The sequence below is a fragment of the Sinocyclocheilus grahami genome, unplaced genomic scaffold (genome assembly GCF_001515645.1).
Source record: "Sinocyclocheilus grahami isolate Dianchi unplaced genomic scaffold, SAMN03320097.WGS_v1.1 scaffold40657.1, whole genome shotgun sequence".
NCBI classification, from domain to species: Eukaryota; Metazoa; Chordata; class Actinopteri; order Cypriniformes; family Cyprinidae; genus Sinocyclocheilus; species Sinocyclocheilus grahami.
Genome location: NW_015523794.1, coordinates 1 through 1,233, shown reverse-complemented (window position 1 = coordinate 1,233; position 1,233 = coordinate 1). Strand labels below are relative to the sequence as shown.

The window sequence follows — 1,233 nt, the reverse complement described above, 5'->3', positions numbered from 1 at the left end:
CAATTGGTGGCTGACTAAATACTTTTTTCCCCACTGTATATAAAGGCTAATTTTTTACTTAATACTTTTCAGGTTCATTTCAGCCTTCCAATGACATGATGCTGAAATTTTATAGCTACTACAAGCAAGCAACACAAGGCCCCTGCAACATTCCCCGTCCAGGATTCTGGGACCCTATTGGCAAAGCCAAATGGTATTGAACCTGCTAAATGTCTAGATTAGTGAATTTATATTAAAAAAAAGTTTTGTTATAAGTTTTAGTAGTTCTTAAAGGTGAAGTGTATTTTTTCCCCCACTATTAAAATAGTCTCTCATATCCCAGTTTAATAAAAGCTGTTGATATTCTAAAGAGTGCAAACAGTGCGAGCATTTTCAAAACATTGCTCTGTTTGCACTCTCATGTTAGATTATGGCTCAACCAATGGTGTGAGTTTGGGGATGGACTACCCCTGTCTGCCATTGGCTGAACAAGTAGTGTTGAAAACTCTCAATATTTTTGCAGTACCATTTCTTGATGCAAAATGACAGACTTCCCCTTTAAATGAGTTTACACCATTTAGACCAGTGTCTGTAACCTAGTGAAAATGAACTGTTGAGTTCACTGAGATAACAGATAAGTATCACATCAGGTTTGTATTATTAGTAACTAGTGCCACAGAAAGTTCTGCATTTGTACTTCTGCCAAAATCTATTTTAAAATCCTTGTTGAAAGCCTTTAATGTAACCGTGAATCAGAGGAGTAAGAAAAACAGTTTTCCACACAGACCGTTTTACTGTGCTTCATGCTATTTTTGAGAGCATCTGAGAGTTGTTTTGAAATGTGCAAACTGCTGCTAGAGTTTCAGTTGATGGTGTTGACAAGCTTATGAGAGCAAAGTTCTCACTGACCCGTCCTGCTGCTTGTGTTTAGGGAGGCGTGGAATTCTCTTGGGGAAATGCCGAAGGAGGAGGCGATGGTGGCCTATGTGGAAGATTTGAAACTGGTATAATGTTTTGGATTTTTTTTAGCAGTTTCAAAACGTGGTATGATTTAATGTAATGTGTTGTGTAAATTTGTTTTAAATTTGCTGAATAGATTCTGGAAAGTATGCCTGTAACAAATGAGGTCGAGGAGCTTCTGCAGGTCATTGGACCGTTCTATGAGCTCATTGATGAAAAGAAGAAGATATTGCAAGTGTCAGATTTGAGCGCAGGTAAACTGAACAACAGTGCCCTCTTGGGTGAATTTTACAA

At 38.0% G+C, this 1,233-nt stretch overlaps 1 protein-coding gene across 1 annotated transcript; it reads left to right on the top strand.

Moving 5' to 3' along the window:
- Positions 1-72: 72 nt before the first annotated feature.
- On the top strand, positions 73-1,220 carry LOC107580702 (acyl-CoA-binding domain-containing protein 5A-like; the record flags this gene model as incomplete). Its single annotated transcript, XM_016266362.1, has 3 exons — positions 73-193; positions 911-983; positions 1,076-1,220. Coding segments are annotated over exons 1-3 (316 nt in total), but the record flags the coding sequence as incomplete, so codon positions are not given.
- Positions 1,221-1,233: the final 13 nt, after the last annotated feature.